This window comes from Taudactylus pleione, unplaced genomic scaffold (assembly GCF_031769625.1).
Source record: "Taudactylus pleione unplaced genomic scaffold, aTauple2 ptg000436l, whole genome shotgun sequence".
In the NCBI taxonomy this organism is placed as follows: Eukaryota; Metazoa; Chordata; class Amphibia; order Anura; family Myobatrachidae; genus Taudactylus; species Taudactylus pleione.
The window spans coordinates 4,133,669-4,158,590 of NW_028284838.1; the positions used below are offsets into that span (position 1 = coordinate 4,133,669).

At 49.8% G+C, this 24,922-nt stretch overlaps 1 protein-coding gene across 2 annotated transcripts in view; it reads left to right on the plus strand.

The window, feature by feature from the left end:
• Positions 1–2,829: 2,829 nt before the first annotated feature.
• The window catches only part of MISO1 (mitochondrial inner membrane subdomain organizer 1), a 62,514-nt gene continuing 40,421 nt past the window's right edge, over positions 2,830–24,922 (plus strand). The window contains exon 1 of one of the 2 annotated variants that reach the window (XM_088447647.1): positions 2,830–3,052. In XM_088447647.1, the coding sequence (XP_088303773.1) occupies positions 2,975–3,052 (78 nt within the window). In that variant the 5' untranslated portion in view covers positions 2,830–2,974. The remainder of the gene's footprint in view (positions 3,053–24,922) is intronic. The other variant, XM_088447648.1, reaches the window with a different exon arrangement.

Here is a 24,922-nt window from a genome sequence, read left to right on the forward strand (position 1 = left end):
CCCTAAAAGTGCCGTGTTTTCACACTAATCACACGGGCATATGGTTACAGGTAAATAACAGCTAGAGGTTTCACAGAGAGCATACTAAAACTACTCTCCCCTAAGTGGGCTCTATCACTGTTCCTCTGGAGCTTTGTCTTGGTTGCGGAGACGTACACATCACTCCAAGCAGTGGTTAAAGATGATATAACTAGGGTCATATCATCTTTCACCACTGTCTGAATTGAGGCTCTTTTGTCTTCCAACAAATTGGTAGGAGTCCATCTTTGCACCCATTTGTATTGAACATCGGCTAATTTGACTTGTTAAATAAAAGGTTTACACTATATTCTTCTTTTCTGTTTCAAATATGCATTGGGAGCGTGACTTCCTAATGAAATTCTTTGGGGGAATATCAAGTCTAATCGAGTCGACTGATCAACTCCAGATATATATATGGATTAACATAGTCTACAGGAATTGAGGATTTACGTCAGAAAAGTCTTTGTTGGACATCTGCATGATCGGAACATTTCCTTATCTATATTTGAGCACCCATAAGAACTTCCTTTACTTGTTGTGACATAGATAGAGAGATAGAGATAGATAGATAGATAGATATCTCTCTATCTATCTATCTATCTCTATGTATCGTGGGAGGCTCACGATCTTTCGGGTAGCCCCCCGGAAGTGTAGGCAGATCTCCCGCATCCTGCTCACTTCCTAGTGAATCGGGCAGGATGGGGAGATTTAATGGGGAATTTGCGGGTCCGTGAAGAGGTGTCATTTAGCCCCACCTCCTCCTTGCAGACTTTCCTGGGAAAAGGGTTGGGGACTAATTAAGGCAACAGCCGGCACCACCCTCTGAACCGGCCTGCAGCAGCTCCGCGGGCTGTGCCTGGTAAGCACTTATACAAAGTCTGTAAGTATGCTGTAGGTTCAGCCAGTGCCACTTTTGTGGTTATAACGAACTGTATAAGTAGCAAGGTTGGTATCGCTTGTACCTTCCAAATTCTGCATTGTTTTGCACTTGAGTTCTTGTTATGTTTGGACTGTATCTATACATACACTTTGTAAGGTGATGCAGACCCCTTGTGGCACTCTCTAAAGGATATAATAATAAATACATGAACATAAAAATATATATTTTTTAAATTGGATCAACTTACTAGCCTATAAATGTAATACTGGGAAAACTGCGACCAACCATAAAATTAATTAATTCTCATCCTACCATAGGCCCTGAGGCAGAGGTGGATGCTAGTGCATGCACGGATGCGATATCATTCGGATTCACAGATGCGATAATATGCATATGCTAGTTTCAGCCTTCTGAAATAGTGAGCATCGGAGATTGCAACGCCTAAGATGCTCACTTTCAATGTCCGTGGACCGTGGAAATCCACTGGTGGACTGACAAAATCCACCCATCGGTGCACCATTGCAATCACCATTAACACGTATAACACCCTATGGCTGGCGCAGGGTCTCCAACTAAACTTTCTCTAAGCATGTCCTCTGTGGCTGCAGCGCTACATTTCTCCACATTCACTGATACAGCTCTGATACTCCAATAACAGCTTTTTTTTTTGCAATTACTTCAGGCCACCTCCCAGGAACATCCACGCCTTTCCACCCTCATCTCAAATAAGTGCGTACACAACAGCGATCTCTGCGTACACTCAGTGGTACGTATGCATACCTCCCAACTTTTCAGCTCTATGAAAAGGGACAGTTTGCGTGCCTTAGGCACCCGTGCGCAAAAAGGGACGGCTTAGTTGGAAAGGGGTGGAGTCGCCGAGATGCTGGGCTGTCCCCACTCTCTACATACACTGGTGAACAGAAGCCGTGCACATCTGTTCTCCTGCTTACCCACTGCTCTGCAGAGCAGTGGTATGTGCTCCCTCCAACGCTCCCCCCCCATCGCGGGACACTGCGGCCAGGGGGTGGGACAGCGGGACAGTCCCTTAAAAATGAGACTGTCCGGCTGAATGTGGGACAGTTGGGAGGTATGCATGCCATACTTGCCTAGCCTCCCAAAAATTGGGTGCCGCTCCTGGTAAGGCAGGCAAGCTTCCCGGTGGCCTCCGCCCCCCCACGATTACCTGAGAAACCCCCACATCAGGAGGAGGCCAGTGGCGTGAATCGTATCATTTTGGCCTCGCCCCCTGCTTCACAATGCCTGTAATATCGGCATTGTATAGTGGGGGCGGGGCCAAAATGATGTGATCACGTGGCTTCGCCCCGCTCTGCCTGAAAATTACATCTGGTTGGCCCCACCCCCTTGCGCCTGCCACGCCCTGTCATGCCGAACTGGCTGCTCCCTTCCGGGAAGGGACAGCCAGAAAGTCGGCAACCATGATGCATGCGCTGTAGTGGGTTCTAGGATTTTTATGAATTCTATTTATTCATGAACAGTTTCTTCTATAGAGCAGCATTATTCCGTTGCGCGTTACAAATGGAAACAATATTAATAGAACACTGGGTAGTAACCGACAGACATAATAATGATTCCCTCGTCCTACAGTACTAAATAACGTTGAGTACGACGCCGACGGCATTATCAAGATGCGTAGCAATGCATTATAGCAGTGGTTCTCAAACTCGGTCCTCAGGACCCCACACAGGTCACGTTTTCTAGGTCACCCAGCAGGTGCACAGGTGTATTCATTACTCACTGACACATTTTAAAAGATCTACAGATGGAGATAATGATTTCACTTGTGATTCTGTGAGGAGACATGGAAAACATGCACTGTTTGGGTCCTGAGGACCGAGTTTGAGAACCTGTCCCCTGTGCATTATAGCATGTAGCTGCAGTGCAGTGTAAGGACATGCGCAGTAAGGCGCCTGCTCCGTCTCTGATCACGTGATTGGTCACGGCGTTGTACACTAGCCAGTGTGTAATGCTGTACCTATGGAAGGCCTGGATTGTACGGCTGCGGGTATCGGAGTTAGTGACCACCGCCAGCCTCTGCAGCATTGATCCGGCAGCATGGCGCCTAGTGACCCGGCCAATAACGTAATCTCCAGGGCCTCCCAGCTGGCTGATTCGCATTTATACTTAGTGCGGGTAGGCAGCGTGTCATCATGGTTACTGTAGTGTTGGGAGCTGCAGATCATATACTGTATAACTGGTTACCTGTGCAGAGTCTATAGCCTTCTACTGGTGTACCTCTCTGTTTTCGTTATCCTTGCTGCAGTCAGGCTCTCTACTAGGCATCCCTGATGCATGCATGTATGTATGTATTACCCCCAACACTATTCCTGTCTCCAACTCGCATAATAGTCTTATACACAAACTGTAGCAGTATGGTCTCAAGTAAGTGGGTAAAGGTATAAACCATTTTAATCCTGCGCTAGAAAAATTAGCTGGCAGTATGGACATTGGTCCTCATTCAGACCCGGGCGCAAGCGCTGAGCGCTCGCAACCGGGTTGATGTTTATGCGCTGTGCATGCGCAGCGGCTGCACTGCATGTGCGCAAGCCCCGGAGCGAGAGAGAATTTTTCTCGCTCCGGAGCTCACTACAAAAGGGCCGGCTGTCGATATTGATCGACAGCTCTCCCCGTTTTGTAGGCGTGGCGAGGGGTGGTTTCACAAACGGAGGTGTTCCTTAAGGAACGCCTGCCGTTTTGTGGGCGGCCGCATTGACATCAGCAGTGATGTCAGTGGGGAGTTTCCTGCTCGATCAGAGCAGGAAGCTCCTTGGGGCTTGTGGTTGCCGAGACCCAACCTTAGGGTCTCATCACAAGCCCCCATGGTCTTGACCATCACGACCATCAACCTGGTCGGTCGCTAAAGCTGTGGGTGGTAACCCACAGCTTAGCTAGCGACCAGGAGGCCGCCCTCTGAATGAGGGCCATTATTTTCTACTTTAAGAAGACCCTTACGGAACTGAAAATCTGTACCGACGCTTCTCAGTGCAATTCGGATTTTAGAAGAGTCACTATTTAGCAATCCGCACATCTGCATCGGCAACCTAGTGTGGGTGGCAAAGTGCTGGCTAAAGCTGTCTGCTGGTTGTTATATTGTGCAGACTCTGCTGTCCCCATAGCAGGCTATGGGGATGTGCAGTGGCGTAAATTCATCCCGGACGCAAGTTATAATTTGGTGTCACAGTCACTGACACTGTAATGTAACAGTACGCATGCAGACAGGCTATAGGTAGACGAAGGCAGCAGCTGATGGTTTGACATGGTGGCTTCTCAGGTGCCGGGAAGGAATGCCATGTATTGGGCGGCCGTGACGGTACACTCCGGGTACATAGTTACAGCCCTAAGTAGGGTGAATATGTTGTGGACAATGGAGGAGGTGCCCCTTCAGAGCCGGAGCCTGGCGGCAGGCACCTCCATTGTCTCCCACAGTTTTCCCCTGGGATGTGGTGATTTGCAAAAATACATGGAGGCAAGGAGAATGGGTGATTTCCTTGTTGTCAAATAGTAGGAGGAGGTAATATTCCCTTTCTCCGGTAGGTTTTGGTTTGCTTCATGAGTAAACACCTATGAGTGGTCACTGAGAAATGTGGCAGATACACCGAATTAGATGTTTGTTATACTCCTTTCACACACAAGTCAAAAACCCGGGTGTATACATGTGAACGTGCATTGATACGGGTCTGGCAGATGTGTGAAAGGTCCGACTCGGGTTGACCCGGTCCGCTACCCTGGTCGCTGTCATGGTTTTTCCTGGGACTTGCAACCCAGGTTGACGATCCGGCTCAAGTCTAAAAGGTGCGACCCGGGTCATGCCTACAAGAAATTGATTTCTGGAGACTGTAGTGCTTGGAGATGACATCCTCCAAGTGTCCACTGAATGCTGGAAGACCCAGGTTCGGTGTGAAGAGTGGCGACCTGGGAATAACCCAGGTCGTCACCCTTGAGTGAAAGAGGTAGCCCGGCTTCAACCCATACTCAGTGTCCTGGGTCCGAGCCGGGTTTTCATGTCTGAAAGGGGTAGAGAGTAGTAGTCGATCATTGATCGGAACAAATCTATCCAGTGACAGATCTCTGACCATTGATTTGTGTATTTATTTGAATTTCACTGCAGTCTATTTAAACATTGTATTCAGTAATGTCTTTTTTTTACATTTTGCCAACACTAATGCCTTTGTTATACTATTCTGTTGAGGAAACCTATTTGTTTTGATTTAAACTATGATTTACATTTCAGTGGCTGTGCATGTGGGGTCTGATTTTAGGTCTTGTCCTTGTCTATGAGCTATTAAGAGCCCTTTCAGCCACTATCAAATGCCTGAAAAGGGCACTAAAAATAGGATAAATTGTTTCTTATGGGCTTTGGCCAACAGGTATGTTGTAAAACTATAGCAGTTAATTAGGGATGGCCATTGGAGAGGTGTCCATCGATATTCACCATCAATGGCATAAAACCCATCTATGGTGAACCATCGATGGTTTGCACCCCTTGATGGCCATCACTGTGGTGGGGGAACGGGCAGGGCTCAGCCAGGGGCAGGGCTAAGCTCCGTCCCATTCAGAAAAAAAAAAAAAAACTGTTCCCACACATCCATCGATGGCAGAGAACCATGGCTCTCTGCCATCGATGATAAAAGTATTCGATATTGACCATAAACCATTGATGATTTTGAATCATCAATGTTTGATGCCCATCCCTACAGTTAATATTTTAGAACATGGATTGTCATATTCTTCATGTCTTAACATGCACCACCTAACAATATATGATACTGCTAAAACCGTGGGATGAAAAATATTAAAAATGTCTGTATAGTGCGTGATTGTTCTTTCATGCGTGCTTACCGTTTTCCCAGGGCCTATCTGCGAATTAGACAGTTTGTTTTCACATTTTTACAGACAGCAAGCTCTTTGTGATCCTATTATGGGTGCAATGGATTGTTTTGATAGTTTTTTAAATATAAGGGCAGAAAAAATATTAACCTGTTAGCTTCATTAACTTTCACTTAAATGAATACAATACTTACAAGTAAGCCCCACGTTGAGAACCATTTAATTCACAATTCAGAAAATACATCCAGATACTTTATTGGTATAATTCAACAAGCATTCCCCAGTGTCTAAAGCTGGCCATCCACTATACAATTTTCTGTCAGATATCTGTCCGATCTGACTGGTTGGAATGAAAACCTGGTAATGTATGGGAGCCAATGACAATCGTCCATTTGCTCACAAACACTGTAAAATAGCCAAAAATGGTTGTTCGGACAAATTGGTTAAAACACACAAATGTAACCAGTTGTAACAATTTTTTTTGTCCTTTTTTCAGTGTTTAAAACCATATGATCGACTATCATTTGCTCCCATACATTACCAGGTTTTCATTCCTGCAAGCCAGATTGGACAAATATCTGACAGAAAATTGTATAGTGGATGCCCTGCTTCAGTGAATAAGTCATTTTTACAAAGGTACTATGGACTTTATTCAGAGTCGGTCGCAAGCGCCGATGCGCTCATAACCGATTCAATGGTTTGTCCTGCGCTCCGGAGCTCGCTACCAAAGGGGCGGCTGTCGATGTTGATCGACAGCTTGCCCCGTTTGGTAGGCGGGCCAGTGGGGTGGTTTCCAAAACGGAGGCGTTCCTTAACGGACGCCTACCATTTTGTGTGCGGCCGCACTGACATCATCAGTGATGTCAGTGGGGAGTTTCCTGCTCCATCAGAGCAGAAAGCTCCCTGGGGCTTACGAGTGCCCAGACCCAACCTTAGGGTCTGAAGCCCCGATGGTCGCGATGGTGATCACCATTCCAACTACCAACCTGGTCGGTCGTTAAGCTGTGGGTGGTAACCCACAACGTAACGATCGACAAGGAGGCGGTCGTTCAGGATGCAAGCTGCCGCCCTGATTCAGTGCGACCGCTTGCAACTAACAACCGCCTCTGAATGAGGTCCCATGTCTCATAGTATTATTATTGGGATAAGGTATCTGTAATTCTTATGATTGTTCTAGACTTTAGAGCACCAATTTTTTGATAAGAGCGACATAGAGCGGTATCTATTTAATGTCAGTATGAATGCATACCTTCAAACTGTTTTGACTGCTGGGAATGGTAGTAGGTACTGTAGGTCCAGATCACTATCTGTGTACAGTTTTTGTTGCACACATCTGCTGTAGGATGTGCAAGGTGATGGGATACAGGTTGGGTTGTGATTCACTAGGTGAATTGAGTGAGTTCCAGAGGAGTGGAGCACCCAAGCAAATCATAGAGGCAAGCGCGAGGGAAGTGATGCAGCGGTCGAAAGAGGAGCCGAGAGGACGGGAGGGAGTGTGGTCAGAGCTGAGTTTAGGGAAGTAATGGGGTTAGGAGTGCTTTAAGGCTTTGTTAGGAAAGATAATGAGTTTGAATCTGATTCTGTGGGGGATTTGGAGCCGGTGAAGCAGGTTTCAGATAGGGAGGCAGATGCCGTATGGCAGGAGTGGAAAATGAGGAAGGCAGTAGCCTTAAAGTGGGGAGAAGCCAGAGAGAGACTGTTGGGAGATGTGCCAATGGGGATGCGGTCATAATAACGACTGCAGGGATTCCGGCGCTCAATGCCAACACCGGATTTCCAACACCTGTCAGAATCCCGACGAAGACATCCCGAGGGTAAGTAGCGAGGTTAGGGGGAGGGTTAGTCACTGGGGTAACGGTTAGGGGGAGGGGAGGTTAGGTTTAGGCACCAGGAAGGGAGGGGTAGGGAGAGGGGGATGGTTAGGATACTGACCAACAGGTTTCGGTATCCTAAACCATGTTGGGATTCCGGCGTCGGTAATCTGACCGCTGGGATCCCGAGCGCCTTCATCCTATACCCAACCCGTGCCAATATGCAATGCTATCTGTCCATAATAACTGTAGAGCCATTAGAAGATAAACCTTCACCTCTACTACACCACATAGTGCCCAGTACTTGAGCAGAACTCACTTGCCCTGGAACTTCTCAAGTGTGCTTATCTAGAGGTTTCAATGCCCTCTGTTCTGCTTTAATACTTTTATTTTAGAGTTTACAGTAGAGAGCCAAATACAGTCTACTTACATTCTCAATCCATCCATAATAGTTAGAAACATAGATTTTCACGGTAGACATGAACCACTTGGCCCATCTAGTCTGCCCCATTTTTAAACACATTGTTACCTCAATCCTTATTGATCCTTACTTCTTTTGAAGGATATCCTTATGTTTCATAAGGGTGCCCAGTTATAACTGTATGCTATGTTTAATAAATGTTCTTAGCTATGACCCCCAAGGGGAAATGTAATAGCCTGCGATGTTTCTTCCTGATGTGGCAAACAATTTGCCATTTACATGATTGCTAATATAAAATATCAAACATTCTCTGATGCCTTCAAGTCACAGGCTATTACATTTCCCCCCAAGTGTTAATGTGACATTATTCTGAGACGCAAAATCAGTTGCCAACAAACCGCACTGCATATATGACAATCAAAGCACACTAAAAACAAAGAAACCATGACATTAGGACCAGGGCTAATAAGACACTTATGGGCCCAGATATTGGGGGTTTGTGGCCACCAGAGGGGCCACAGCTAACCCCAGCCACAGAGCATTTTATTTAGTTACAACATTTCATGTAGCCTTTTATTTGTTCCCCATAAGTTTAAAAGGGGTGTGCATGTGTGTGTCACATCGGGGTCGTAGCCCCCGTTACCGGGTCCGGAGGTGTTATGTTATCGCCAAGCATGACACTCCTGTTCTCTCCTGGCGTTCCTGAGACTCTTTCTGGCATCTCCAAATTCCATCTGGTAGTACCCACGGCAGCGGGGGCACCACCATCCTGGGTTAAATCATGTGACTACATCAGCCTACCAGGTTACGCTCACATGACCTCTGTCCAATAGGCACTCTATTTAATCTCCTCCGCTGGCATGTTCATTGTCAGAACAACTCTGTTTATCAGAAGATCAGTCTACTGGCTGCAGTAGCTTTCTGTCCTGTTCCTGTATCTGATCCCAGCAGTCTGCATTTGCTAAGTGCAGCTGCATCAGATTCTGTCTTCTGTAATCTGCATTTCCAAAGTGCATCTACATCTGGTTGGGATGTAGTCGGCGTGCGGGATGCCGACGGTCTAAATACCGGCGCCTAAATCCTGACAGGTCGGGATCTCGGCATCCCAAAGGTAAGTATGGTGGTGGTAGGGGGAGATTAGCGTTAGGTAGCGGGATTAGGCATTAAGGGGTTGGTTATGGTTAGGCACCGGGTGGGGAGTATTATGATTAGGGTGCGGGGAGGGGGAAGGTTAGGTTTAGGGAGTTGGTGGTTAGGGTAGGGGTTGGGAAAATACTTAAGAGACGTTCTTATGGGTGTCGGGATGCTGCTGTCAGTATTATGAGCAGCGGCATCCCGACAGCTGGGATTTCATACCCAACCCATCTGGTTTGCCTTCAGTGATTTGCATTCTACAGTAGTGCACCTACATCTGACACTGCCTTCAGCTTTTTGCACTTATTAAATGCTCGGCACCAGTTTCCAGTACCTGTATACAAGTGCTTCCTGCATCATTCAGTCTGCATTCATCATCTGGGTTGTCCTGCACTGTGCACTTAATCCAGCAGGTGTCCCATTATACTCTGGAGATTCATCTACGTTTTCAGCATTATGTAGCATGTCATGATTCATTCTCCTGCAGACTCTTACTAACTGTCCTGCTTTGCATTCTGAGTACTGTATTGATCAAGCTTCATACTCCGTCACACCAATACCAAATATATATTATATTGGTCTCATGTGATGGCTAAGCTTGCTAGCAGCAATGCTGCGACCTGGACTGCAACCGGACGCACGGAGATGTCAGGTAAGGCGATTCCTCGCTTACGGGGAATCGTGCGCGGCAGTCCTTCTGTTGTCGGAGACGCACCAGAAGAAGATGCTGTCAGGGCCCGGGATTGTTCGCGTCCTCACTACACCACTGGGGATCGGCAGCAGACGCTTCTGCGGCCACGAGACCAGCGTACCCGGCTGGTTAACGCAGCTTAGGGGAGGTAGGCGCTCCCCCGGCAGCTACTTCCCTGACCCAGACGCAGTCCCTACGAAGAGTTTTGTGCTTCTGGGTTGCTCCGCCTACCCTCCACGTGTATATGAGATGCTCACAGTCCAGGCTCAGTGCGCCCTGTAGCTGTGGTCTCAGGAGGGTCTGGGTCAGTCTCCCTGTATTACCTCTCCCTTGGTTAAGATATAGTGCGCTCTATACCCTACCATTCCTTTTGTGTTTGTGTAGTTGATTTAGAGTCGATTGTAATTTTATTACATATGCATTGTATGTGTCTGTTTGCTAGCTGCTCTAATGACACTGGTCCTGATCCAGACCCGGTCGCAAGTGCTGAGCGCTCGCAACCGGGTCGATGGTGGCTCCGTCGTGCGCGAGACCTGGGCAGCGACTGGCACTCCGTTGCTCCGGGTCTCGCACCAAAGGGGGCGAGCTGTCGATGTTGAGTGACAGCTCGCCCCCGTTGGTGGGCGGGCCGGGGGGTGGCTGCCCAATCGGAGGCATCCTCATGAGAACGCCTGCCATTTGGGGGCTGCCCCACTGACCTCACAAGTGATGTCATTGGAGAGCTTCTGGCTCTGTTAGAGCCGAAAGCTCTCTGGGGCTTGCGATGAACGAGACCCTACCACAAGGGTCTCGTCGCAAGCCCGATGGTCGCGATGGTCTTGACCATCGCAACCATCATCATGGCCGCTCGCTATATCTGTGAGTGGTCACCCACAGCTATGCGAGCGGCCAAGAAGCCGCTCCAAAAAAAACAAAAAAAAAGCCCGGCCCTGATTCAGAGCGAGCACTCTGTCAGAGCGAGCGGCTCTGAATCAGGGCCATTGTCTTTTATTTCTGTCAATTATGACTATCACTGTTTTTCTCTCCATCCCCTTGGAGTGGTGGTTTTTCTCTGGGTACTTCACATTAATTAAGATTTTGTGTAGGCTGTCACATAACATTACAATTAGTGCATTTATTTGAACATGTCAAAAGATAAAGGGATACAGGAGGGGGAGCCATGTATGGCTTATTTGTCCCCTCAGGACATGAAGGATGGTTTGTGTTGTCATCTGTTATAATGAGCCACCTCACCAGTCCAGTTTACCTTTCTCTGGACAAGACCCATCTTGGGTATCCTCTTTGTCCCAGGTAATGAAGCAGTTTATGGATTGTATGGCTGCTCCCACTATTATGGATGGGACGTCCACAGCATGCTATGTTTGCTTCCTGGTAGGATGTTTATGGCCATTCTATTCAGAGTATGGCACCATCTAATGTTGGTAGCAGACCGGTAGTTACTAAGGCTCCTAAGCACAAGTTATCTTTTTATCCGTCTGCTCAACATATGAATTCAGACGCATCATCAGAGGATTCAGATGATGCGCATGGTTCCTCTCCAGGGTCTAGCTCAGGGGAGGAGGACCATCTGTCCACAGTGGATGTTCCTTCTTTGGTGAAGGTGGATAAATCAATTCCAGACATTCAGGATGATGAACCAGCATTTAGTAAGAAGGCGCCAGTGTTTAATCACCACCGGAAGGTGGTCAAAACAGAGTTTCCTGTATCTGAACAGCTCACTGAGCTTATGGATGAGGCATGGGGTAACCCTGACAAACTTTTTATGTGAATAAGAGAATAACATCGTTGTATCCTTTCCCGGCTTCTGTATGTACTAAGCGGGAGGTACCTCCTACTGTGGATGCTCACGTGACTCATTTAATCAGAAATGCTACATTGCCTATTCCGTCAGCATCCTACCTGAAGGATTCCACGGATAAAAAGATGAAATCATGGCTTTAAACGATCTTTTCATCATCTGGAGCTGTTACTAGTCCAGCTATGGCTGGAGCCTGGGTAGCCAAAGCTGTTGAAGAATGGATGGGAGTATTGGAAAATTCTGTACCAAATGCTGCCAGAGAACAGATGATGTAGATCTCCCATAAACAGGAAGCCGCTTCCTATCTGGGAGAAGCTGCTGTAGATGCTGGAATTTTAGCCTCAAAAGCATCTGCAGTTGCAATAGTGGCAGGCAGGGCCCTTTGGCTAAGATCCTGGAAAGCTGATACAAGTTTTACCTTTCTGTGGAAAAGTACTTTTTGGAGCAGAGTTGGATAAAATAATAGCTATTCTGGTAGCTACAAAGTCAGCAGGTCTGCCATCTATTGCAACTATAAAGTCTAGGCAGGTCTTTTCGGTCCTTTCGTTCTCGGGGACGAGCAAGGGAACAGCCTTTCTCCAAGACGTCTAGTTTTCGCAGAATATAAGGGCAAGACGTCCAGCTTCTAAGGGACGATAAGCCCTCTGTCTGATGAGGTGGGCCTACTCCTGGGGGATCCCAGAGTGGGAGGCCGACTTCTTCAGTTTGCAGATTGTTGGCGTCAAACAACAACAGTTGCCTGGGTCCAAGAAGTGGTCTCTCAGGGGTATACCCCCCACTTTCAGGAGGCATACTCCCCAGAAGATTTTTTGCACAGATTCTCCAGCAGATGCGGTAAAGGCTTTGGCCCTTGAGGAAGCCATTCACTCCTTGCTGCTGGCAGGGGTAATAATCCCGGTTCCTGTGTTGCAACAGGGAAGGAAGGGGGTGGTTATTTCAATCTATTTCTGGTGTAGAAACTGAATGAGGCTGATCGCCCTATACTAAATCTAAAAACCCTGAACAGGTCTATCTATGTACCCAAGTTTCATATGGAAACTCTCCGATCAATTATTTTGGCAATGGATCTGGGGGATTACATGGTTTCCCTGGACATTCAGGATGCATATCTGCAAGTTCCTATTATACCATCCCTACAGCAATTTTTACGGTTTCTGTCCTCCAGCAACATTACCAATTTCAGACTCTACCCTTTGGCCCATCTACGGCTCCCTGGGTATTTACCAAAATAATGGCAGTAATGACGGCCTATCTCAGGCGTCAGGGAGTCAGAATTCTGCCATATCGGGATGACCTTCTGATAATGGCACAGACTCCTATTGTTTTACAAAACCTTCTTCAACTGACCATAGCCTGCTTACAAAAGCACGGCTAGATCATCAATTGGAAGAAATCACTTTTTCCAACACAGCAGATGCTTTATCTGGGAACTCTTTTGAATTCTTGGGCACAGACGGTGTTTCTGCCAGAGGACAAGATTGTGGCCCTATCATTGTGAATACGCAGTCTGCTACGCAAGTGAAGGGTATCCATTCTGTTAGCAATGCAGGTCCTAGGATCAATGGTATCCACCTTCGACATGGTGGGGTATGCTCAGTTCCATTCCAGGCCTCTGCAAAGTTTGATTCTCTCAAAGTGGAATGGACAGTATCATCGGATAAGTCCCAGAGGATCCTTCTTACTCCAGAGGTTTGTCACTCCTGTGGTGGCTGAGAAAGGATCATCTGAACAAAGGGCGTCCATTCTGGATTCCAACTTGAGAGCTTCTCACCACAGACACCAGTCTTCATGGATGGGGAGAAGTGACAGGTCATCACACCTTTCAGGAAAGATGGAAAAATCAGGAAAGTCATCTGCCAATAAACATTCTGGAACTGCGAGCAGTATACAAAGCACTTGTCATGGCACAGGACCTGCTCCAGGGCAAGCCGGTCCAGATCCAGTCTGACAATGCGATAACAGTGGCCTACCTCAATCATCAGGGAGGCACAAGAAGTGACGCAAGCCATGAATGAAGTGACAAGGGTTTTGATTTGGGCAGAACGTCATCTTCTGGCAATCTCGGCAATATTCATACCGGGAGTACTCAATTGGGAAGCATACTTTCTAAGTCGACAGGACAAACACGCCGGAAAGTGGTCTCTCCATCCGGGAGTGTTTCATCTCCTGGTAAACAAATGGGGTCTTCCAGATATAGATCTCAAGGCGTCACGTCACAACCACAAGGTCAAGGTCCAGAGACCCAACCAGTGACCGCAAATACGCGCTATAGCGCATATTTTACCTGAATATGAGGACAAGGGACCCACTTTTGCAGAATAGGTGGGTCCCCGGGGACGCGCTCAGCTGAAGCCAATCCCCTGGCTCCTGATGAAATGATTGAGGTCTCCCTGGCCCTCTTCAGCAAGTTCAGCGACAGGCTTTCCTTGATGCTGCAGTACCCGGCAGTGCACTACAGGGACACGCGGCCATGGCCTCTGCACCCGGCGGGAGGACAGCCCCGGCGGGAGGACGCACCCGGCAGGAGGGCAGCTCCAGGCAGCCGGCAGGAGGACTGACCCGGAGTCTCTTTTTCCTTTCAGTTGGTGAGTGCCCTATTTTTATTAAGTGTATGTATCTCGACTCTGATTTCCAGTGTGGTACAGCCCTACAACTGTATACAGATAAGATGTGAGTGCAGTTAATTTTGGGGTGGCGCACTAGTAGTACCGGGCCCGGTAGTTTGGGCCCACCCCTCCTTGTGATGATGGTGCAGTGCAGTCAATATCATCACTCTGGACCAGGGACATAAGTTCATACCAGCCACCCAGAGGTGAAATAGTGTTTTGTACAACCCAGCAATTATTCTCCACCAGCACTCTAGCAGCATCTGGACACACACACCCTTGCTCACTACCAACACCACAGCAGCATCCAGCCACCTCCACATTCACCCTCAAAACCTAAGCACTACCCTGACAACACCCCATTCACTATTAACACCCCAGCACCACCCAGACACTCTCTCATACCTCTTGAAAACCCCAGCAGAACACGCACCTCACCCTTCATTCTTTAAAAACATATAGCAGCACACACACCTACATCCCTCATTCACTAATAACACTTCAGCAGAACCCCCACCCCTACCTCACTAATAATACCCTACCCCCAGTACTGTCTGTCCCTAACTCCCTCCTTGGCCCCAGTAGTGCGCCAGCTGGTATCTACCCCTACTCCCTCCCTACCCCTAGCACTGCCTGCCTATAGGCCCCTCCTTGCTCCCCAGCAGTGTTGCAACTGCTGTCCGCAATTGCCCAGACCGTACCCCCAGTACTGCCTGCCCTTACTCCCCCCAGCTCTACCCCAACATCTCCCTACCTTTACCCCCAAGCTCTATCCAAATTGCTGCTTGCCCTTAATCCCCTCTACCACAACTGCTACCTACCCCAAGCACAGTCCCAACTGCTGCCTGCCTTCCCCCCCCATAATATGTAATGGGACCCAGAAACAATGAAATATGACCCCAATTCTCTGCCTGCATCTATTACAGAGTTTGGCATTCTTTTGGTCAATAGTGTTCCCACAAAAATATGATCCTAAGGTGTTTAGGATTTCCAGGATATGGCTTTTCTCCAGGCAGGTTTAGACCGTGGTCTCCGCCTGGCTACTTTGAGAGTACAGGTTTCTGCACTGCCAGTCTGGTTCCAGAGGAAGATTGCCTAGTTTTCCCAAGGAGTTCTGAGAGTTCAGCTTCCTTTTGTTCCACTGGTAGCACCGTGGGATTTATCTTTGGTTCTTAAGGGGCTACAAGCTCCCCCATTTGAACCTCTAGACTCGATAGATTTGAAGTGGTTCACAGCGAAGACACTTTTTCTTCTCGCTATCTCTTCTGCTTGCAGAGTCTCTGATTTGGCAGCGTTCTTGTCGCTCTCCATTTTCGATTTTTCACCAGGATTAAGGTGTTCTTCGTACAAGGGAGGTTTACCTTCCTAAGGTAGTGTCTCGTTTTCATGTAAATTAAGAAATTGTAGTTCCAGCTTTTCAGGCTTCAGATCTTTCTGTAGGTGAAGCCCCCCTGGATGTAGTTCGTACTCTCTGTATCTATGTGGAGCGCACAAACCCTGTTAGAAAACCATATACTCTTTTTGTATTATATTGGCTTTCACAAACGAGGATGACCCACTAATAAGCAGACTCTGGCGAGATGGCTACGGGTGTACACACAGGCTGATCTCCCTGTCCCAAGCATGGTGATGGCACATTCTACTTGGTCTGTAGTGCTATCGTGGGCAATTAGTTGTGGTGCCTCTGCTGTACAATTGTGCAAGGCAGCCATGTGGTCTTCTATCCACACTTTTGTTTAGGTTTTTGCCTTTGATACTTTTGCCTCTCAGGATGCTTCCTTTGGGCGACGAATTCTCCTTTCTGCTCAGGGGCGTCCCCCACCCTAGGGGAACTGCTTTAGAACATCCTCATGGTATCCCTATGGACCCTAAAAAAGAAAATTAGAGTTATGGTAGACTTAGCTAGATTACTTATTTTCTTTGAGGTCCATAGGATCCACAGGGCACTCACCCTGATGCACCTGGCTGCATGGGTAATTTTTTCTTTCAGTCACATATTCCCTCATTCTGTGTAAGAGTGTTTCTGGTGTACAATTGCTCTTCCTTCTCCTGCCTTGAGGCTTGTTAACTAAACTGAAGTCCTATGGCTAGGGGCTGGGTGTATATGACGGAGGACCCGAGGCATCCTGGGAGCTGAAGCTTTGACTGTTTGGTGCCTGGTCTCCAACAATAATATTCCCCATGGTATCCCTGTGGACCCTATTGACCTCGAGGAGGAGTTATCTAGGTAAGTCTACCATAACTCTAAATAGCTCTCTGGATTATGTCCCTGACTTCTCCATACTCACCACTATTTATCTGCATTACCCCCTGACCCCACTTCACCAAATACTATCTCACTGCACTACCTCCCTGACCCCTCCATACTCGCCTTTTCCTATCTGCACTACCCCCTGATCCCTCGCTACCAAACTCTCTCTCTCTCTCTCTCTCTCTCTCTCTCTCTCCCTGACCCCTCCATACTCATCACTACCTATCTGCACCTGACCCCTCCTTATCAAACACTATCTACCCAGTGATCGAGATGAATGAAAAAAATTGTGGGTCCTAGGGACCCTTTGCTTTAAAAAAAATATGGGTCCTAAGCCACTGCTTTTGGGATCTATCACCTATTATGGGGGGATGAGGGCAGGCAGCAGTTGGGGTAGAGCTGGGGGTAAAGGCAGGGAGAAGTTGGGGTAGAGCTGGAGTAAGGGCAGGCAGTACTGGGGGTATAGAGGTTGTAAGTACAGACCATGCTGCAAAGATGGGTCTTCGGGCAGGAAGTTCTGGGGGTAGGGAGGGGGTAAGGGTAGATTGCAGCTGGCACAGTACTGGGGACAAGGAGGGGGTCAGGGGCAGGCAGTACTGGGGGTAGGGAGGAGGAAAGTGTATATAGCAACTGGGGTTGTACTGGGGGAAAGGAGGGGATTAGGGGAAGGCAGTACTTGAAGGTAGGGAGGGAGCAAGGGTAGATAGTCTGGGGAAAGGTGCAGAAAACTGAGTTTTTATTGGTAGGAGCATATTAGTGAAGCATAGAGGGCTGTCCACGCGGCTCTGTACATACCAGGTGCCGGGGGCTGTCCATGTGGCTCTGCACACGCCGGGGGCTGTCCACGTGGCTCTGTACATGCCTTGGGCTGTCCACGTGGCTCTGTACATGCCGGGGGCTGTCCAGGGGCTCTCCACACGGCGGGTCGCAGGGCTCTCCACACGCCAGGTGCTGTCCAGGGGCTCTTCACACGCCGAATGCCGGGGACTGTCCAGGGGCTCTCCACTCGCCGGGTGCCGTTCAGGTGCTCTGCACACGCCGGGTGCCGGGCGCTGTCTAGGGGTTCTCCACACGCCTGGTGCCGGAGGCTATTAACAAGCCGTTTGCCATGGCCTGTCCTGTAGTTCCGCAGCATCTAGGAAAGGTGCTGAAGAACTGGCTCCACCTCTTATATCTACTTCAGTGTCCATAGGTTATCCACAGGATACCTTGGGGTATAGGTGATGGCGGCAGACATCGGGCACCTCAGTTAATTTTTCAGCCTCCCTGGATGCACTGGGGTCCCTCCCCTATACCCCGCCCCTGAGCCAAGGCATCTCAGTTTTGTAGGTGCCCGGCTCTGATTCGGATCACCTTTTCAGAGGGGGGCTATTGAACAGCCTCTGAAGTTTTTTTATTCAAGGCAGCTTTGCTGCACTGATATGAGCGGATAGCAAATACAAGCGGATTAGAGGTCCCTGCTGCCGCTCCATCACCCGCCGGACCAGGACACCGGTACTGATCCGGGGATCCTGGTGGGTACCAGGGGTCTCAGCTAGCGGGGACCCCGGTATTTCCAGACTGTGGCCGGATTCAAGGGGATTCAGGTAAGCGGCGGGCACCCGCCGATTCACAGTCTTAATTGTCTCTAGGTAGGAGGCTCCCTAGGGACGGCTGCGCGTGGAGCCAGGTACTGATCCTACGCTTCCACTAGACAACCAGGGACAGCGGGCTGCGGCGTTGAGGATACGTTCCAGCGTCCCAGGGGTTAATAGCATGCCAGGGGAGCGAGCCTTCCCTGTCTCACAGCCTGTGCCTTCCTCGCTGCACAGTGCCTTTCCACAGCGGTCTGGCGGGCTGTGTCAGCGCTCCTCCCACGGGCCCGCCTCCTCTCAGCTCCTTGGCGCCCATTTTCTAGGAAGTGGCAAACGCTGCTGGATGATGATACAGCTGGCATCGTGGTCCGGGTCCCCCGCATACCTCTCCTCCGATAAGGTCAGCGTATGCAGCACCGTTTCCTACCAGGCTCTGTGTCTGTGTAGTTGATCATAGTGCTTGTAGTGCAGGTAAATAATTTCTGCATTGTATGTGGCTATATGTCTGGACCTCATTCAGAGGCGCTGGCAAAATGTGAGTTCTCGCTCTGAATTAGGGCAGCCGCTTTGCTTTTTAAAGTCTGCCTCCTAGTCACTCGCTAGGGTGTGGGTCACCACCCACAGCTGTAGTGAGCGACCAGGTTGATGGTCGAGAAAATCGCGACCATCGGGGCTTGCAAGGAGACCCTTGCGGTAGGGTCTCCTCTACTGCAAGCCCCAGAGAGCTGCCGGCTCACTGGTTATGTCAGTGGGTCAGCCCACAAACGGCAGGTGTTTGCATGGGAACGCCTCCGTTTGTGAAACCACCCCCCCCCGCCACGCCTACAAAACGGGACGAGCTGTCGATCACCATCGACAGCCGGCCCTTTTGTAGTGAGCCCCAGAGCGAGAGAATTTCACTCTCGCTCTGGGGCTTGCGCACGCGCAGTGCGGCCACTGCGTGTGCGCAGAGGCAAACATCGACCCGTTTGCGAGCGAGTCTGAATGAGGCCCTCTGACTGTACTTTCACATTCTGTCAGCCATTTTACTATCCCTATTCTTTCTCTACTAAAGCCCTTCCGGTGTGGTGTTGCAGGGTGTTTATTACCTCACAGTAAAAGTGTTTTTCTGTGTGGGAGTCACATACACGCCATTTACACTCATCATGTCTGAGAGTGAACGTGATTATCCTCTTCAGCTAAAATGTACCAAAAGTAAAGTACAGTTAGCGGAGGGTGATGTGAACGCTGAGGGTATATGTAGGGGGTGTGTTACATCATATCACCCAATATCTGTCACTGAACCTGTTCAGGAACCGCCCTGGGCTTGTTTTGCTAAAGCACTTACAACCCTTGTGGGCCAGTTAGTCGACGCCCCCTGCGTTTCCCCAGATGGGGTTATCGCAGCAGGCGGTGGTCTCATCACCCATGCAGGGGTTCCCCAGGCAGTTGATGGCACCCCAGTGTCTCCCGCTTTCGCCCCCCTAGGTCTCGCAGGAGCATGTGTGGGTGAATTAATTGTCCAGCACTGTACAGCACCTGACGACGTTTTACAGGGGGAGTCACCATTGCGGCCTTCTAAGCGGCCTTTATTGTCGCAAACGGCTCACTATGATGATGACATGACGTCTGATGAACAGTGTTCGCAAATACGCGCTACAGCGGGTATTTTACCCGATATTGAGCAATGGGGACTCACTTTTAAAAAGTAGCCGGGTCCCCGGGGACGCGCTGTGCTGTGACCAATCCCTGACAGCTGGCTGCAGCACAGCGCGTCCCCGTGAGAAAGACACAATGCTGTCTGTTATAGCAGCCAATGAGAGTCAGATAGACTCTCATTGGCTGCTGCTGTGGAAAGCCGTGCTGGGATCAATTGTCTGATCCCAGCATTGGCACAGCATCCGTGCCCGGCGCTGGGACAGTGTGTTTGTTCCCAGCGCCGGGTAAGCCACCGCGGCGGGTACCTGGTGAAGGGACCGCCTGGTCCCTTCCACCAGTGGCGGCGGGAGAAGCTTGGCTCCGGGTATAAGCTAAGCGGAGCTCGCTGCCTGGAAGTCAAGAAGCGGCGGTTGTTTGGCACTGGCCGCAAGCCAAACACGGCTCGTGGTCCAGCAGCCAATAGGAGGCAGGCGTGATGAGCCAATCACTGCTCGCCGTGTCATAGCCCCGCCCACTCGCGGCATCTTGAATTAGACGCAGCTGAGCGGGAAAGGTCAGTCCGGCGGCGGAGGGGAGGAATGAAGACTTCCCGAAGACAAGAGAATAGCGGCGTGGCAACAGTCCCGGCGGCCACGCAAGAGGCCAGAAGACAGCGTGATCAAGGAGGAAGAAAGGAAGAGGTGGCGCCACTGGCCAGGACAGGCCAGCGGCAGAAGAATGAAGCTGAGGACCGAAGTTGACTGCGGGGGTGGAAAGAAATAGAGCTAACGAAGCTCCCCCCCACAGCCTCTGCCACCGTACGGGTAGGCGACTTTGGGCCACCGTTATTTAATCCCTCCCTAGACCACCAGGGTTGTGGGGCACTAGGCCCGTGGGATAAATTAAGGCAATAGGCCTGTGGGTATATATGGGGGCATTACGCCCAAGTGAAGGTGTGAGAGACCTGGGCATTAGGCCCAGGTCACTGAAGGGCAAATAAGTGGGCCAATACTGGGTGCAATGCATAGGGGTAAACTACTAGGGGCAATGCATAAGGGGCAAACTACTGGGGGCAATGCATAGAGGGTAAACTACTGGGGGCACTGTATAGGGGGATTACTACTGGGGGCAATGCATAGGAGGACTACTAGGGGTAATGCATAGGGGGGATTACTACTGGGGGTAATACGTAGGGGGATTGCTACTAGGGGTAGTGCATAGGGGGATTACTACTAGGGGTAATGCATAGGGGGATTACTACTAGGGGTAATGCATAGGGGGATTACTACTAGGGATAAAGCATAGGGGTAATGCATAGGGGGATTACTACTGGGGGCAATGCATAGGGGGGACTACTACTGGGGCCAATGCATAGGGGGGACTACTACTGGGGCCAATGCATAGGGGGACTAAAGGGCATTAATGTGCGGCATAATGTATAAAGGGCAATAATGTGCGGCATAACATATAAAAGTCGGGCATGGCTGTGTGGCATCATTTGTAAGGGGTATTACTGCATGGCATAATGTGTAAAGACCGGGCATTAATGTGCTGCATAATGTTTAAAAACCGGGCACTGCTGTGTGGCATAATGTGTAAAGGGCATTAATGTGCGGCATAATGTGTAAAGGCCAGGCATGGCTGTGTGGCATCATTTGTAAGGGGTTAGGGGAGGTCTGAGAGGCACATGTGGAGCTCTAAAGCATAAATTACAATGGGACCCAGAAATGGTCAGGTAGAACCCCATTTTTTTAAAATGGAGGGTCCCTGGGACTCATATATTTTGTCACTCACCGCGATCACTGATGACTGGCAGATTATTGACTTTTCAGACCAAGAGCCCCTTCGAGTGAAGGAGGCGGAGTCTAAATCTAAAGTCTTTATACCCAGCCTAATACGGGCACTCCGTGCGGCCTTGGTTATTGAGGATGAGGATCCTCCCGTGGCTAAATCCAAATACGCCTTCTTTAAGGATATTAAGGGAGATGCCACTGTATTTCCTCTATCTGGTCAGTTAGTGGACCACTTAGAGGAGGCATGGAAAACTCCGGGTAAGCGGTTCCAGCCTCAAAGACGCTTGGCCTTTGCATACCCCTTTGCGGATAATTACTTTTCCAAATGGGAAACTCCTCCACAGGTGGATTCTCATGTTACACGCCTAGTGAGGAGTGCGACATTGCCCATATCCTCCTTGAAGGATGTTAAGGATTGCAAGGTGGAAATTTCCTAAAATCCATTTATTCCCTTGCTGGTGGGGCTTCCAGACCGGCTATGGCCGTGTGCTGTGTAGCCAGAGCCATTGAGCGCTGGGCAGATAACTTGGAGGCATCTCTGGACACTGACTCTTCAGCTGAACAGTTGGAGTTAGTGAGCAATCTCAGAGACTCAGCCATTAATGAGGTAGCCTTAGATATAGGTCTCCTCAATTCCAGAATTTCTTCGGCAGCAGTAGCGGCTCGCCGCTCCCTGTGGTTGCGCTCTTGGAGAGCGGATGCAGACTCCAAGAAGGGATTGGAATGCTTGCCCTTTAATGGCCAGGTCCTGTTTGGCCCTGACTGGACAAAATTGTGGGCACATTGGCAGCAGCTAAATCTGCGTGTCTGCCCTCGGCTGCAGTCCCATCAGGGTCTGGTACTTCATCCTTTCAGCTCTATAGTGTCCAGGGTAAGTCCAAAGTACAGTCCTTCCCAAGACCGTCAGGTGTCAAGAAATCTGCCAAGCCAAAGAACCAGGCTTGGAGTACAAGACGTCCTACTCCCAAATCTGACGATAAGCTGTCAGCCTGACGGGACGGGTCTCCCCTTGGGGGACCCCATAGTGGGAGGCAGACTTCTTCAGTTTGCCCAGTACTGCTATCTGACTACCATGGACACTTGGGTGAGAGAAGTGGTCTCTCGGGGGTACGCCCTCTCCTTCCGCCGAAGGCATCCCAGCCGGTTTTGCACCACAGGCCTTCAGTTAGATCAGGACAAGGCCCTGGAACTCCAGGCTGGAGTTATAGTGCCTGTTCCTTTACCCCAGAGCGGAATGGGGTACTACTCCAATCTCTTTTTGGTGCAGAAACCCAATGGGTCTTACCAGCCCATCTTCAACCTCAAGTCCCTCAACAAGTCCTTGAGGGTTCCTCGGTTCAGGTTGGAGAACCTGCATTCCATTACATAGGCAATGGAGCCTGGGGATTTTATGGTGTCGTTGGACATTCAGGATGCCTACCTGCATATCCCCATTATCTCAGCACACCAGCGTTTCCTCAGGTTTGCAGTGGTCAATCAACATTTCCAGTTTCAGACACTGCCCTTTGGTCTGGCCACAGCGCCTCGAGTGTTTACCAAAGTCATGGCAGCCCACCTGCGGATGCAGGGGGTTCGCTTGTTACCTTATCTGGACAACCTTCTGTTATTGACAGGGTCTACAGAGATACTTCAGTGCCATCTGCAACTGACAATATCAGTGTTGCAGAATCATGGCTCGTTGATAAACTGGAAGAAATCCTCCCTGGTTCCCTCACAGAGGATGCTCTATCTCTGAGCCCTGTTGGACTCTCAACAACAGAGGATTTTTGTGATGGAGGTAAAGATCTCTGCATTGCAGGCAAAAGCACGCAGTTGCCTTCAGAGTCGCCGAGTGTCTATTCACTCGGCAATGAGGTTACTGGGATCCGTGGTGTCGATGTTTGATATGGTGGAGTATGCCCAGTTTCACTCCAGACCTCTGCAGAAATTGATCCTCTCCAGATGGAATGGGTTGCCCCATCAGATAAATAAACAGACAATGGTGCTTTCTCCGGAGTTACGTCTGTCTCTGGCCAGGTGGCTGCAGACTGCTCACCTAAACAAGGGGCGCCCCTTTTGGATTGCGGACTGGGTCCTTCTGACAACAGATACCAGTCTCCGGGGCTGGGGAGCAGTAACAGGTCCACAGTTGTTTCAGGGACAGTGGACAACAGCAGAATCTGCGCTTCCATTCAACATATTGGAACTTCGGGCAGTATTCAGAGCTCTTCAGCAGGCAAGATATGTTCTCCACGGAAAACCTGTGCAGGTACCCCCCCATACTCACCACTACCTATCTGCACTACCTCCCTGACCCCTCCATACTCACCACTACCTATCTGCACTACCTCACTGACCCCTCCATACTCACCACTACCTATCTGCACTACCTCACTGACCCCTCCATACTCACCACTACCTATCTGCACTACCTCACTGACCCCTCCATACTCACCACTACCTATCTGCACTACCTCACTGACCCCTCCATACTCACCACTACCTATCTGCACTACCTCCCTGACCCCTCCATACTCACCACTACCTATCTGCACTACCTCACTGACCCCTCCATACTCACCACTACCTATCTGCACTACCTCACTGACCCCTCCATACTCACCATTATCTCACTGCACTACCTCCCTGACCCCTCCATACTCACCACTACCTATCTGCACTACCCCCTGACCCCTCCATACTCACCACTATCTCACTGCACTACCTCACTGACCCCTCCATACTCACCACTACCTATCTGCACTACCTCCCTGACCCCTCCATACTCACCACTATCTCACTGCACTACCTCACTGACCCCTCCATACTCACCACTACCTATCTGCACTACCCCCTGACCCCTCCATACTCACCACTATCTCACTGCACTACCTCACTGACCCCTCCATACTCACCACTACCTATCTGCACTACCTCCCTGACCCCTCCATACTCACCACTATCTCACTGCACTACCTCACTGACCCCTCCATACTCACCACTACCTATCTGTACTACCCCCTGACCCCTCCATGCTCACCACTATCTCACTGCACTACCTCACTGACCCCTCCATACTCACCACTACCTATCTGCACTACCCCCTGACCCCTCCATACTCACCACTACCTATCTGCACTACCTCCCTGACCCCTCCATACTCACCACTACCTATCTGCACTACCCCCTGACCCCTCCATACTCACCACTACCTATCTGCACTACCTCCCTGACCCCTCCATACTCACCACTACCTATCTGCACTACCTCACTGACCCCTCCATACTCACCACTACCTATCTGCACCGAACCCTCCATACTCACCACTCTCACTGCACTACCTCCCTGACCCCTCCATACTCACCACTACCTATCTGCACTACCTCCCTGACCCCTCCATATTCACCACTACCTAACTGCACTACCCCCTGACCCCTCCATACTCACCACTACCTATCTGCACTACCCTCTGACCCCTCCATACTCACCACTACCTATCTG